Genomic DNA, 13,984 nt, shown 5'->3' with positions numbered 1-13,984 from the left:
ACTCCATGTTTGATACTTTTTATTAAAGTGTAGTTAATCTTTATATATACACATATATAATTATATTATGTAACAAAATAATCAGCTTGTTTTATATTAGTAAAGATTAAATATATATATTTAATCTTTATTTTATATATATATATATTATTTAAAATATTTTATTGTATGTATATAACATGACCACCTTCCTAATTTTGTGTTAATTTTGGCTTCAGTTTTTAACACGACTGAGGCAGGCTTGGTTTGGACACCGAGCAGCTCATTTGTCCTGTATGCAACATTTTACTATCCATAAAAAAGATTAGTACAGTAAAATGTTCGATCATATAGCAACAATCTTTATCTTAAGCCTTGAACTTGTGCAGTCAAGCCAGTCGCGTTTTTACGTGGCCGAGAACGCATGTCAGATCATTCAAACCAAAAGCAGGATAGTTGATCTTATAGACTTGAAAATGTCTTTTATTCAGTGTTCTACAATATATATATATATTGATTCATTCATTCTTCATTTATTTGATCCAAAAATACAGCAAAAAACTTTAATATTGTGATTTTTTTTTACAATTTAAAATAACTGTTTTCTGTTTTATTTGAATGTATTTGATATATATTGTATTTTCAGCATCATTACTCCAGTCTTCAGTGTAACATGATCCTTCAGAAATCATTCTGATATGATGATTTGATGAGGCTGAAAATTCAGCTTTGCATTATAGAAATAAATTACATTTTAAAATATATTCAAATAGAAAACAGTTATTTTTGTTTCCTGCTTCTAACGCATCAAACAAAGTTGATGTGTTAGAAGCAGTAAAAATGGGCAAGCGTAAGGATTTGAGTTAGTTTGACAAGGGCCAGATTGTGATGGCTAGACGACTGGGTCAGAGCATCTCCAAAACTGCAGCTCTTGTGGGGTGTTCCTGGTCTGCAGTGGTCAGTATCAATCAACAGTGCTCCAAAGAAGGAACAGTGGTGAACCGGCGACAGGGTCAGGCTCATTGATACACGTGGGGAGCGAAGGCTGGCTTGTGTGGTCCGATCAAACAGACGAGCTTCTGCAGCTCAAACTGCTCAAGAGAGAATCAGAACTGGATCATGGAGCAATGGAAGAAGGTGGCCCGGTCTGATGAATCTATTTTCTTTTACATCACGTGGATGGCCGGGTGCATTTGCGTTGCTTACCATGGGAAGAAGGCAAGCCGGCTGAGGCAGTGTGATGCTTTGGGCAATGTTCTGCTTGGAAACCTTGGGTCCTGCCATCCATGTGGATGTTACTTTGACATGTTTATCTAAGCGTTGTTGCAGACCATGTACACCCTGTCATGGAAACGGTATTCCCTGGTGGCTGTGGCTCTTTCAGCAGGATAATCCGCCACAAAGCAAAAATGGTTCAGGAATGGTTTGAGGAGCACGAGTTTGAGGTGTTGACTTGGCCTCCAAATTCCCAGATCTCAATCCAATCGAGCGTCTGTGGGATGTGCTGAACAAACAAGTCTGATCCATGGGTGCCACACCTTGCAACTAACATCTTGGTTCCAGATACCACAGCACACGTCCATGCCTTGATGGGTCAGGGCTGTTTTGGCAGCAAAAGGGGGACCAACACAATATTAGTCATAATGTTATGCCTGATCGGTGTATACTATCATCAGACTTATTCTCTAACCCAGAGTATTATGCCACACATTGTTTGTTGTACAATTGTTTGTTAAACATTTAACACTTAATCGGCCCTTGGAGTCCAGCTGACCCCACTGGACTTTTCCTCCATTTTTTAAAAGTGTTCCCTTCATCTCAGGGCCAGGAGACTTGGTGACTTTTCCTAAATAATCTATCTAAACATGCACAAAAAATCTGTGCTTGATTTGGTTGTTCTAAAGGTGTGTAAAACATTTTTTACCGTTTAAGTCCCTCTGGGTCCGGTTGACACCACATTGAAAATGAATGGGAAAGTGTAAAAAAATATTTTTGTTTACTTTTTTTGTCAAAAAAAATTAACTAAATCCAGTATAAATCTGAAAATTTCTACATTTATATCAAGGTCTGGTCCTAGAGCATAAACACAAAGTAGAACGAACTTTCTATCTCATACACACACATTTTCAATTAAAATACTCTCTGTTGCAGTCACACACATGTGTGCGTTTGTGTGTGTGACTGCAACAGAGAGCTGTTTTATAGAAACTGGCAAATAAAATCAACAAAACTGGCATAAATCTGAAAAAAATCCATACATAAATGAAGGACAAATACTAGAGCACAAATGCAACATGGAACAATCATGAGAAAGAGAGGGAAAAGGGCAAATAAAAGAAAGATGAAAGGCAGCTTAACTTTTGCATAACTTCGCTATGGACCTCTAGTGGATAATGTGGTCATTGCACTCTCTTTCTCTTTAACTATAATTCCTAAAGTTTTTCCACAAACCTACAGATGGCGGTATTCTATCCCTAACACATAGAGCAATGTCCATCAACTATTTATATTTAATTAAGATCATCATTCAAGTGATTTTGTCATAAAAAAAATAAATTTTAATAAGCCAATTTATGACATTGTTAAGTATTTGTGCAGTAAATAGGTAAAAAAAAACTACCAAATACACACAAAAACACAGCATAATGATAAATGTATAGTTGAGAAGTAAATAAAAAAAATTATATATGGTTTTCCATGTAAAAAATAATTCCTTATGCAATCGCTCTGTAAAAGTTTGGGGTCTATCTGACCCCAAGGGACTCAAACGTAAACCCTACTTGAGGGACGATTAAGGGTTAAACATTTATTTATGCATAATTATTCATTCGAAATGTCATTGTTTCTCATATGAACTTTAAACCACATTGAGGTAAGGACGCCATCTTCTGGACCAACATTTCAGTGCCTCTGGCAGAAATAGGACTCCTTTAATAAAAACATGCTCCAGCGCCACATTTATTACACACTTGTGTCAATGCCAGCCATCTTGTAGATGCACTTGTTGTAGGATCCCTCAATCTCGTATGGATGTAAGCGTGGGTTTCCGGATTACTTCTTCTGCCTTTGGTGGCACGGAAAACAGTTGAATTTTACTTGTATGTGTGATGCATGTTGATGAAGCGCTGCTTATTAAATGGTTAATTATTACATAGAAATGATATCTGTCATCATTAACTATAACCCTCATAAATTACAGCATTGATTATATATCACACAATCATGGTAATTACAGTGTAGTTTTGTGTGTATTAAACGTATTTCTCTGATCTGTCATCTGTGACTTCTTAACAGACTAAGTTTGTGTGTTTCAGTTCTGAAAGAGCTCAGAGGAACATCATGATTTACATAAAGCTAAAATTATGAGGCACATTGTGCAGGTGTATCCTGAGAGAGAGCGTCATGCACGCCTATGAAAGAAACTGCAAACAAATGCATTGCCAAAGATTTTTAATAACAGGACCAAAACCAAAAAGTAAAGCATATGGTCATATTAAATGTCAGATATGGAGTCACACAATTCAAGAGATATGAAAAGAAATAAAAAAAAAAAAACCATCTGTTATTTTCATTCAGTCAATATTTCAATAACACTGTGAATTTGAGATACTTTTCTTGGTGAATTCTGAACCCACGTACACTTCACATGAGAAATCCACATTATCGATCCAGTCCGAGGAGTCGATGGTCAGATCGCTGCTCATTGTGAAGGTTTTGTCTTGTTGTTTCTCAGGAGCACTGCTCCAAACTCCATCTGTGACAGAGCGGCCATTGACTGTCCAGCTGACATGAACCAGAGCTACAGAAATATCCTCAGCCAGACACACAAGAGTAGCTTTGCTCTCCGTCAGTTTTATATTGTATAAAGATACATGGCTTGGAGCAACATGAGTGTAAATAACAAGCCTTTAAAAACTTTTCATCATATTTTTTATTTATTTGTAAGTTAAAATAGGCAGATTAGTGATTAGATCTGGTTGAAAGAAATTAATCAAATTTAATGTATAGTATAAACACTAGGTGGCAGAATGTGCCTATTTTAAACAGGTCTGGGTAAAAAATACTGATAAAATTGTTCAGGTATATCATTTGAATATATATTTAAACATTATCAAAGACTACTTTCTATCACAATTTGGATTTTTAGAGAAGCTTTGGAAGCGTATCAATAAGAACAGAGACCATTGGCCTGATGAAGTGTGTTCGCTTAGGCTACCTGATATGTTGTGTGATTGGTGGATGCCATAAATGAGTCTTTGTGCACCCATTCATTAATTTTATTGCTCCTTTATTACTGTTCATGTACAGATGAAGGTTCGCTGATCATGGCTGTGTCCGAAACCTGAAAAATGCTGCCTTCAGAGGACACATTTCAAGGCAGGAGGAAGGCACAAGGCACGTCCAAATCTAATGTTAGCTTCACTTCCTGTCTCCTGAGATACCTTCATCTGATGGATTTTTGAAGGCAGCATATTTGTATCCTTCGCTGCCTTTGATATCCCACAATCCTGTGCTTTCCATTCTGTGACAGTTGAGCTGGAAAAAAAAGATGGCGTCCGAAAGTTGCGTTTGCTGGTCAGTTTGTGTGTAAATGTAAGTTTTTTACCAACATTTCCCACTTCTGATGTAATTTCCAGCGAGAGCTTACTAATGTAGTAATTAAATATTTGTTTAGTTCTCACCAAAGCCCTCTCTATTTAGCTGTTGATCATTAAACTGTTACACTGCCTAAGAAGTCTGTCCGAAATCATGAGGTGAGGTGCCTTCATGCTCAAACGCTGCCTTACAAGCCATTGTCTGATAAGGCAGCGAGGCAACAAGTCATATTGAGGTTTTCGGACACAGCTCTTGTCTGGTTTGATGAACAGAGAAACGGATCATTTGCATAGATGTGATTATAACAGCAGGTGTTTCCTGTGTGTCAGGACTGAACTTCCTGTCCTGAAGTAAATCTCCACAGCTCACTGCATCTGCTGGAAGACAAACTTCAGCATGATCTTCACATGATGTCGTATCACACGAGTGTCAGGCCATCGGGAGCATTTTGTTTCTCATAGTTTAGATCGTAACTTAAAATAATAGTCATTTCTGCATCTGTCATTGAGTCACTAGTTCAACTCACATGTGCTCGTCTCCATCGGTGTATTTCAACCATATTCAGACATTCATCTCTGATCTTAACCAATGATCTTTACCGACAGTAACACGAGTTTCATTTGCTTTTCCCGCTGAAGATCAGAGGTTTCTTCAAACTGAAGACGCGTTTATTTGAGTATTTGCACAACGAGTCTTTCATTCTTCAGTCTTTCATGGCTTGTAGAAATGAAAATTAAAAGAAACCAGTAAATCTGTTTGTTTAACATGCGGTTTATTAAACAGGCTGTAAATCATCTTACATTAGCATTCAAGGCAAAATATGCAGAAAATGACACAGTTCAGGCTACTAAAATTACAACTCTTTAATAGTTTCTATCTTCATGATTTCTATTCCACTATGCCAGTGTCAGAATCACTCAAACTACACATGTTTAGTCGCTGCAGTCAGATTTCTTGATGGTTGTGCTGGTGATTTTGGAGGCGACAGACGCTTCACATGTCAGATATTGATCTTTGTCCCACTCTGAGCTCTCAATGGTCAAATAACTGCTCATCTTGAACTTCTTATCGGGCTGCTGTTCAGCAGAGCCGGTGGAGACGCCTTCAGTGACTGCGTTCCCGTTCACAAGCCAGCGCACATCAGCAAAAGCCGCAGACATTTGATTGATCAGACACACCAGAGTGACTTTACTGGAGCTGATCAGCTCTTCTCTGGATGGACGGAGGATGTTCAGCACAGGAGGAGCAACATCAGCGTCTGCATCAGCATCAACACAAATCACCATTAACACGGACACACAAACTCTGACTGCATTTAAACTTAGAACATTTCAACAATTCATCTTTCCTCACATCATATCATAGTGATTTATGTTTAATACATGCATCTCAATGTCTTTATCGACTTGCAACACAAAAGTCAAATAGTGAATGTGTGTGGAAGTTTGTTGGACTGTTATTATCTACATCAAGATTTTATGTTAAAATGATCATGAATATATATGGCACTCTGTATATTTTAGATGCGGACACTATTCTTTTCTACCATTTTTAATCATCTTTGTGCCGTCACTCGCTCATTTTCAACTGTCCTGCAGTGTGACACGATTTGTTGAGGTATAAATGAGTAATACACTACTTCATAAAAGCTTCATGTATAATAATTATAAAAGAAATAGCGAAACAGTTTTAGATGTAATAGAGCATGTCAAACCGCAGGTCAACTTCTCATGTGTGGTTTCACAGATATTGGACATAATTAGTTAAATTAGGATTTTAAAAAATGCATCAAATTAAACACAAAGTAGATGCTTGTCCTTAAATCACAACATAATAAAACTCTGTTCTATAATTATAAGTAGTGAAAGTCTTCAGTATATTTCAGGTGCTTGATAAAACTCTCTGACTGAATTCACACATTTAACTGTAAATGAACTACAATAATGAGTTTATAAACTGTATCCATAACGAAGTGTAGACTATATTTAATACAGTGAAAAGATTTAAAACTTTACAATTCAGTGGAAAGATGACTTACCCGTCACAATGAGCTTTGTTCCTTGTCCGAATACCACAGTGAAACATTTCATATGTTCAGCCGTACAAAAACCTCCTCAGTCTGTGAAGAAGAGACACAAACAGAAGTGAAACGCTCACTCGACCTCGGCTGAATGTGTCCTTTACACATTTAATTCATGGAGAAACGTTTCAGATTCAAACACAGACATTCGTGTTGCTGTTTTAGTCTTCATATAAGTTGTATTTGACTGCTGTGTATTAAAGTGCTCTGAAACACAATCTCATATAGGCTATGGCTGATGTTATTCATATCAGTGACTGCAGTGAGTCTCAGGGTGTGTTCACACTTGTAGTTCAGTTCTCTTGGTTCTGTTGGTCTGCACCAAAAAATGAGACGACTCGACGCCTGTGAAGAGACGACTCAAAGCCAGCGTTGTTATGGCCTAAAATAATACATGATTGATTAACTTATCCTAACATTTTTCTTTAACATTCTCTTTCTAACATTTTTCAATGTACATTTATGAAATGCACTTTCTGTGAAGCTGCTTTGAAACAATGTGTATTGTGAAAAGCGCTATACAAATAAATTTGAATTGAATTGAATTGAACATAGTCCTGGTTTGCTTAATATGACATTTTGCAACGGAACTTGTTGAACATCCAAAATAATGCTGTGTTCTGCACTAAATGCTCGCTGTGTGTACATATGATGGTGGAGATGACGACTCGTGAGGAGCTTATAAAATGTGTAAAAGAGTCAAACAGCTTCAGGAATCCCTACGTCACACACACAAACCAAGATCTGCTGAAAGGAGATGCGGTTCTGACACCAGTACCGAACTGTGATGGGCAACATCACGACTATGACGAGAAAAAACAGGCATGGTTGAGCCAGAGCCATAGAGAGAGAGAGTTGCGACAACTCCATAGACTCCAATGGAACAGTTTTTTTTACAGCAATGGCGGCTCGCGGAGACTCTCAATAGTTCCCGGAAGTAGCAGCCGCGCCATAGAGTTACAGCAGAACACACCGTTTGTGATGCACTTTTAAAAGGGAAGACGTTTAATCAGTAAGATTTTAAATGATCAGCACATTTTAATCAAAATAACTTGTACATTAAAGCCTGCTTGTGTAGATTATTTATCATTAAAAAAATATATATTTTAAAAACAACATCGCTGTAACTACATACTCATGCTACATACACATGTCGATGTGTAGTAAAATTATTGAAAATCAATGCATTTATTGACTATTAATTACCAAAAAGTGCAGTTCTGTCACTGTGACTATCAATTTGAATTGCCCGTCAAAGCACTTCCTGGAACTATTCGAGGTCTACATGAATCACGTGACTATCAAGCGTTTTGAACTTCCGTTGTCGCAACTCTCTATGTTGTGAGAAATTACTCCTTTACCGAGATCCTAACCCTAAGAATTCCTGCACACTTCAATGAACTACAGCGCCATGTTTCCCATTGCATTTGTACAATGACAGAGATGTATGGGCAATGTAGTTTAAAACGTTTAATAATGAAACAATAAATGCTAAGTAAATGACATCTTTAATGGACAACTGGATATCTAAATATGTTCATTGTGTAAACATTTATGACATATATGAGGGGCAGGTTGAAATTTTATATTTTACTGTGAGCACTTTTAGAAAACCTTTATGCCAGCTTTCCATATCTGTCTGAAAACTGTGCCCAACATTATTTAGAAAACATAGCATAAGCAGTTGTCCTGCCGATTTTCTCTGTGATGCGCTAACCAGAGTTTGAGTAACAGCCATTTGAAATGTGCTTTTTTTTGCTCTTCCGGGGGCCTCTACTGGGTCCCTGAGGGCGGAAGGGCAGTACAACATACACAGATCTATTCTCCTCATCATGGACAACAAACTTTGAGTCACATTTAAATATCAGAGTATTTTCTCTTTTATATTCTAACATCATGCTTGTATTAGGTTTTGATGGGTATTGTGAGACCATCTGATGAAATGCAGAAATATTTGAAAGAAATGTTGTAATATAATTATTATTAATATTTATTTTTTCTTTTATGGATAAACACCAATAAATATAATGTATGAACCCAATTATCCAGTTTCCAGTGTAAACAAAAACTATTCATATGTACACTTCACTATTATTATTAAATATAGGACAATGCACCAATAGCAAAAGAGACATTGCCAAAATTTCATGTATTTTCACATACCTGACATCAGTAATGTGCATGCTTTAATTTTTATTGCAGTAGTAGATGTACCAGATTTATCAACATGGATCATCTTCAGTTAAGCTTGAAGTGTTTGTAATCCTGTCCTTTATTTCTGGCATTTAAAACTGGCATAATTGTCACAGCATGCAAGTATATGCAACTTTTTGGTGCATTGTACCAAATATAATATAACCAGATAAAAAAGGTTTATGTCTCAAGTAAAAGAATCTTGGTAATTAATTAGATAACCTAAATAAACTTGTGAAATGTGTATTTACTTTCCAAACACCATACACAATATTCACCATACTTTATCACTCAACACTTTATTGGAGGATACAGTATACAGTTGATACAGTAGCATAAAGACAAATGAGATTCAAGATAAATAAAAATGGGTCTTCAAAAATACATTAACATCATATTAATCCATTCACAGCTGCTGAAGCCACACAAATGAGTGCCACAGAATCCCATCCAGTCAACTATGATACAGAAAACAGATTTGATATTGTGTTGAAAAATAATGATTCATTATCACAGCTAGACTGGTTTCTTGCTCTTTCCTCTATCATGTTCATGTTCTATCCTGTTCTTCTTCTTCTAAACAGTTTGCCCACTTGTACCCTACAGTGTATAATTGATAAACAGATGATGTGGTCACTGATGTGGTGTAGCCTTTTCTCAACCAGAGGAAGAAGTTCTAACATCCCATAGTCAGGCATTCTCCAGTCCTGGTCTAAAAGTAAAACAAAAACACAATTCAAAATAAGTTTAATGTACAGTCAGGTTAGCATATATTCTGCATGATTTAAGCAGTGGTGGGCTACTCTGGCCCTCAGTGTCCACTGTCCTGCAGATTTAGCTCCAACCTCAAACCCACCTGCCTATAATTATCTATAAGTAAACCTGAAGACTTTAGTTAAAATTTTCAGGCGTGCTCGATTAGGCTTGGAGGTAAACTCTCCATTTCAAAAGGGCCAGAGTTGCCCATTCCTGATTTAAATTTACAAAGCAGCAGTCAGTACATTATGTAATACACACTGAAGCATTATGTATATAATATTGCAGCACATAATATTAGCCAAGTACTGAACAAAAACTATTTTACCCATATCTACAGCAACCTTTTAAACAGCAGGGCCCGTATTCATAAAGATTCTAAGAGTCCTCTCAGAAAACTCCTAATTTAGCTTAAAAACTTTTACGTAGGAGTCTTAGCTTAAGAGCTATTCGGGACTGATCTGAGAGCAACTCTGAGCAAGGAAAATACAAAAACTTTTATCTTAGTGAAGAGGCGGGGCTGACCCCGTTGCTACGTATGACACAGTCTTTTGAAGACTGTGATTGGTTGGTTGTCCAAAAAGGGGGAAAAAGGAGTGCTTTTAAGTATAGGGTCTATTCTAAGCCTTTACTTTGAATTTACAAGTACAAAATTGTCCTATTTTACCCTTCTCTCTCAGTCACACACACATACACACACACATTATATATATGTACACTGAAAAATTTAATTAAGCATAATTAATTTGTGCTCGTTTAAATAATTTCAATTTAGTTTTTTGATTTTAATTTTAAAAAATGAATTGGTTTTATGGGAATTGCATGTGTTTTTGTTTAAATTGAGATCAAATAAATTGATTGCGACCACTTACGATAAAATTTTTTTGTGAATTCAACAAATAATTTTTTTCAGTGTATATAAATCCTTTTATTATTTACCATGCTGTTCATTTCCTATAAGGTATTTGGTTGGCTTAGAATTATAAACATTGTTCCACTCTCCAATTAAACTGATTGCTGGCATGTCTATTTAATTGGTGGTTTGAAAGTTGGGTTTAATGCAACAAACATGATCCCTGCACGATCTAATCTATAGCGTCTTATTAAGTCACTGTTATCCATTGTCTGCAACACATTTCTTCTCCCTCTTCGTCTTTCTGCCATTTTCTCCGCTGCTAAAGAAACTCTTAAGCCTCTTAAAAGTCCTCATCCATGCTCCTAACAAATTTGACCTTAAGACCTCTTTTAACGGTTAAGATGCTTTATGAATTACTTTTTTCTTTCCTAAGAATTTTCTTAGAATTTTGTCACTAGGAGCTACTCTTTGCATTAAGATTCTTTATGAATACGGGCCCAGATCTTTAAAAATATATTTTAGAAAGGCATGGTCTCTACTTAGCCTTTGCCAGTGATGCTAGATTTCTTTTAAGACAACATACTCTTCTGTCACTTGTTTCAAGAGCATCCCTTGTGATAGCCTGGACATTGTAAAATTGTTAAAATATGGCAATACAAATTTCATGGAAAAATTAAGAAATAGGTACAGAGGCACAAGACTTACCATGCTTGTTATGAAGCACCCATGGCCATGCATAGTTCTCAGAGACTGGAGTTTTTGCCTCTTGTATTCCTCCTTGGCTGCACATTAGTCTTTTCCTGTAGAATCTTCTGAAGTGTGTGCCTTCTCTTGCTATCCATCTTAAAACATAAATGCAATGTGTTTTAGTCTGTGGAGTATAAGAAATAAGTATAAAAAAATTAATAATAATTCAAAGAACATCTACTATTTGATTCCTAATATATGCCACAACTCAATATCTTCCAAAGCTACCCAGAACCATCCATGGTCTAGAAAACAGAGAAAAACCTGGAGTTTATATCAACTAAATGCTTTTTATCACACTTTAAGAATTGAAGGCCAAAAGTCCAGTTCCAGCCTTTATGCTAAAAGGCAATCATTGTAATAATAATTGTATCAAAAAGGGAAACAGATATTTACCATTTTAGATAAATCCAAGATACAGAACCTCATTTGCTCATTTTAGGGTTTATAAAAAGATTTACACATGAATAATGGTGCATATTTTATCAGAGTAGAAAGAATGATCACTGCTGAAATGAATAGTTCTTTAAGAAATCAACATCAAATTCTGTACTACATATTACAGCATTGCTTCAATACAGGACATACCAATGGACTTGCGCACTTTTCTGTCTTCTTCGTGTCAGGGTCCTGCCCTGTCAGTCTTGTCTGTCTTGTGTCTGTTCAATGTTTCTTTGTTTGTCTTGTGTCTGACCACATGTTTCTGTCTTTGTTTGTGTTGGCCATGTGCTCCTCTCGTCCCACCTCCTTGTTTCCCTTTACCACGCCCCCTTGTTTAGTCCTCGTCTAGTCCTTGTTTGATTAATTGTGTTCACCTGATCCTCATGTGCTCTTCCCTTTTATATTGAGCTCATTTCCCTCTTGTCCTTGCTGGTTCGTTGTGTGCTTTTGTTGTATGCCTCGTGTCTAGCTAACCTTGTCCTGGTGATAGTAGTTTATCTCGTCTAGTATAGTTTTTGGTTACTTTTTTCCCTATCCTTATTTTCTCTCTCTAGTTTCCTGCAACGTTACAGATTTAGTTTCTAGTTCCAGTTATTTATTTTTAGTTTTTATTTATTTTGCCTTTTCTCTCTTTTGAGAGATCTTTCTTCTGTTTTCTTTTTGGATTCTAGTTACTTTGTTGGCATTTATCCCTATTCTTAGTTTTGCTTTTTGCTCATGTTTGTTTCTCTTGTTGTCTCGTCTTAAGTCTTGTGTGTTGTCTTGTGGTGTTTCCCGTCCTGCATCCTGTTCCACCCTGGTCACCCTGGACTCTCCTGGCCTGGCAACCAGTCTGGTTTCACAGCAAGTCACATCACCTACTGTCAAGCCTGGTTCCTCGAGCTGCTGCCTCGTCTCCATCATTGGTCATCCCATCCCTGCTGTCTCTACCCTGACCAGCCACTTCTCCCATTGTGTCCTGCCCCTATTGTTTGGACTTTGTTCCTGTCTCACCAGTCTTGTCCTAAGTCAAATATTGTTAATAAATTTCACCCCCTGCTCATTCTGCATCTGGGTCTTCACTCTCAGTGCCCTGACACTTCGGGCACAAGATGGCCATGTTCCTTCCTCACCCTAAACAAAGGACTTATTCGATTAGCTTCCTTCGATATAAGGTCTGGTCTGTCTTCTCTGCTGTAAAACAAGAAAGCCTTACTTACTCTATGTGCAATTACTATTGTTTTTGAAACATATCAATTAAGACAGTTACAATACGATTCAGGGGAGCATTTGATGAGTAAATACTGATATAGTAAAATATTCTAGAAACTTTACCTGAAGGGCTGATTCGCTGCGACTCACTAGTAGCTCTTGTGAGAGTTGGCTCTTAAAAGAACTGTTGAGTTTGATATTGTAGAGATCTAAAAAAAATAAAAAATAAAAAAATAAAAGTAATCTGCAAGTATTCCTGCAAGACAGAAAGAAAGGAAATTTCATTACATTGCATGCAAGTTGTGAGTTCATGCATAACTCTTTCATAACTGTTTCTTTCTGTAAAAAGTGTTGCATAATAATGTTAAATACATTTATATAATAAGTTCACTGATATGTGTGCATTTCCATTTTTGAAAGTATATCTTTAATAGCACACATGAATTTGTTTAAAAATGTTGATTATTCTCTTGATTTTTTTTGATCACATAAATGATTTACATGCAAACGGGACATTATCAGCAGTACAACTGATCTGATTATGACAAAATAATCGAATATCTGATGTCATGTGAGCATTTCTACTCTTGCAAACAGAGGTAGGTTATGAGGTCTGAAGAGACATCTAATATTGCATGAACAGACAGGGCCCAATTTGTAATAATTTAAAAGAAAACATTGGACTTAATATAAACTTTCTGACAGTGTGTGGGACATCCGACTACTTTCCAAGAAGGGGAGCAAATGATTTACAAAAATCATGATAAATATGTACAGGAATTGAGGCTGTAGCCAATGGCAGGAGTCGGAGTAAAAGCTGCAGGATTATGTACGAGTATATGTACGAGTATCATATGAATTTGACAACTTGTTAAATCTTGTGAATTATTAAAGGTCCCATTCCGCATGATCCCATTGTTCAAACTTTAGTTAGTGTGTAATGTTGCTGTTAGAGCATAAATATTACCTGTAAAATTATAAAGCTCAAAGTTCAATGCCAAGCGAGATATTTTATTTAACAGAAGTTCCCTTTCAAAGCCTACAGCGAACGGCTGGCTTGGACTACATCCTGGTACTTCCTTCTTTAATTACGTCAGTAGAGCAGTAGAACAGACTAACCTCCGCCCACAAAGAAACGCGAAAAA

The 13,984-nt window shown here is 36.6% G+C and overlaps 1 protein-coding gene across 1 annotated transcript in view; it reads right to left on the bottom strand.

Annotated features, from left to right (window-relative positions):
- Positions 1-5,365: 5,365 nt before the first annotated feature.
- The window catches only part of LOC307121520 (uncharacterized protein), a gene marked incomplete at its 5' end in the record, with an annotated part of 69,346 nt that continues 60,727 nt past the window's right edge, over positions 5,366-13,984 (bottom strand). Inside the window, 2 exons of the mRNA XM_079809130.1 lie at positions 5,366-5,833; positions 6,614-6,647. Coding sequence (XP_079665256.1) covers positions 5,508-5,833; positions 6,614-6,647 — 360 coding nt within the window. The 3' untranslated portion in view covers positions 5,366-5,507. The remainder of the gene's footprint in view (positions 5,834-6,613; positions 6,648-13,984) is intronic.

Source organism: Gobio gobio, assembly GCF_949357685.1.
Source record: "Gobio gobio genome assembly, chromosome: 1".
In the NCBI taxonomy this organism is placed as follows: domain Eukaryota; kingdom Metazoa; phylum Chordata; class Actinopteri; order Cypriniformes; family Gobionidae; genus Gobio; species Gobio gobio.
This window is presented reverse-complemented; position numbering and strand designations above follow the sequence as displayed.